Source organism: Acyrthosiphon pisum, unplaced genomic scaffold (assembly GCF_005508785.2).
Source record: "Acyrthosiphon pisum isolate AL4f unplaced genomic scaffold, pea_aphid_22Mar2018_4r6ur Scaffold_20522;HRSCAF=21286, whole genome shotgun sequence".
NCBI classification, from domain to species: Eukaryota; Metazoa; Arthropoda; class Insecta; order Hemiptera; family Aphididae; genus Acyrthosiphon; species Acyrthosiphon pisum.
Genome location: NW_021769891.1, coordinates 2,036 through 3,728, shown reverse-complemented (window position 1 = coordinate 3,728; position 1,693 = coordinate 2,036). Strand labels below are relative to the sequence as shown.

At 29.1% G+C, this 1,693-nt stretch overlaps 1 protein-coding gene across 1 annotated transcript in view; it reads right to left on the bottom strand.

Moving 5' to 3' along the window:
- Nucleotides 1–764: 764 nt before the first annotated feature.
- The window catches only part of LOC107882273, a 1,823-nt gene continuing 894 nt past the window's right edge, over nt 765–1,693 (bottom strand). The window contains exon 2 of the mRNA XM_016800404.1: nt 765–1,644. Coding sequence (XP_016655893.1) covers nt 765–1,644 — 880 coding nt within the window. The remainder of the gene's footprint in view (nt 1,645–1,693) is intronic.

The window sequence follows — 1,693 nt, the reverse complement described above, 5'->3', positions numbered from 1 at the left end:
TTAATCTTTAAATGTATTGACAATAAATATTAATACTTAAAAATAATCATAAATATTAAATTAAAATTAAATTACAGTCATATGTTAATATTTCAAGATACACATTATTTAGTAACATAAATTGTATATTCTAAATGGTTAATGAATAATGACACAGGCCAGGGGCGCCATTTCAGTTTTTTTTTCGGGTGTGCAAACAATTAAAGAGGCCAATTTTTTCCCACCTCCAGGCCAATCGTTAAAAAAAAACGTTTCTAGTGTTTTCAGTTTTTCATTACAGAATTTTTAGTATCAAAAACATACTTAAGTAATAAAAACATATTTTCATAGATAACACATAAATTAACCCGCGATAACTCGCGCGTTGTCTTTTACGCAATTGCTCGCGTGTTAGATTTTTTCTAACACTCAATTAGTTTATTTAATTTCATCAAAACACAAATTCCGTTTTATACAATTTATATTTATTGCATTATTTACAAAAGACAATATATATATGAGATACTTGTGCCACTTTAATTTTACCACTTTAGGTGTTTTAAAGCTGTTATTGAAATACATTAAAAAAACCCCAAGTTAATAATGTACTAATATCAAAAACTTTTAATTATATTAATCATTAAAATGAATTACAAATGAGTAAATAGGTTAACTGTATACATTCTTACAATACATTTTACATTTTTATATTTAATTTGAAAAAAAAAAGTACTGATAAATTAAAACCCTAAATTTATGTATACATGCAAAAAATTGAAATAATATTAATCATCTGAATCTTGAGGATTATTACAAATGAGGCAAATTAGGTTAGTTGATGCAGTATGTTCCTTGCAAATTGGTTTGGAGCAAATGCTACATTGATGCTGTGTGAATCTATTTTTACGTATTGGACAGTATGTACATCGTGGCTTTCCTTGAGGAGTGTTTTCCTTTGGTGCTGCTTGAAATCCTGTAATATTTTGTATTTTCTGGCGAATTGATAATCCAAGACTAGGTATTGTTGCACGTTTTAACAAATGGGGTTTTGTTAATATTTTGCATAAGTCTGTAAGAAATTGTCTTCTAGTAAATATATCATTCGTATTCGTTTTATAAATTATTTGTGAATTTATTGCTCCAATATTCAACAGACTACAAAAAATTGTAAATGGCCAACGGTTACTTATTCTTGTTACTGAATATTCAGTTTTTAGTCGATCTACTACATCAACTCCACCTTTGGTCAAATTGTAGAAAGTTATTACTTCTGGCTTTTTCAAATCACCCGAATCTGGGTCAATATAATCATCACGATGCATTGTTGATAACATTAAAACATTTTTATTTTTTTTAGGAACATACGAGCAAAGAAGACTGTTGTTTGTATGTTGTCCATATGCAAACATTGTACTTTGTAATGGACGTGATTTTATATTAGTAAACTCTGGTGGAATCTCTCTTTTGTTTTTCCGTAATGTTCCTACAATAGTAAGCCGGTGGTTTGCATATAATTCGTTGGCGAGAGGTACAGATGTAAAATAATTATCCATTGTAATATTGCGCCCGGATTTATCAATTGGTTTTATTAGACGTTTCACTACACAAGCTGCACTATTATCTTTTTGAAATGGACCTGGGGGCTGTTTTCCAGCGTATATTTCCCTGTTGGAAGTATAAAATGTTCTAGCATCAACAAGAGCGTATATTTTGA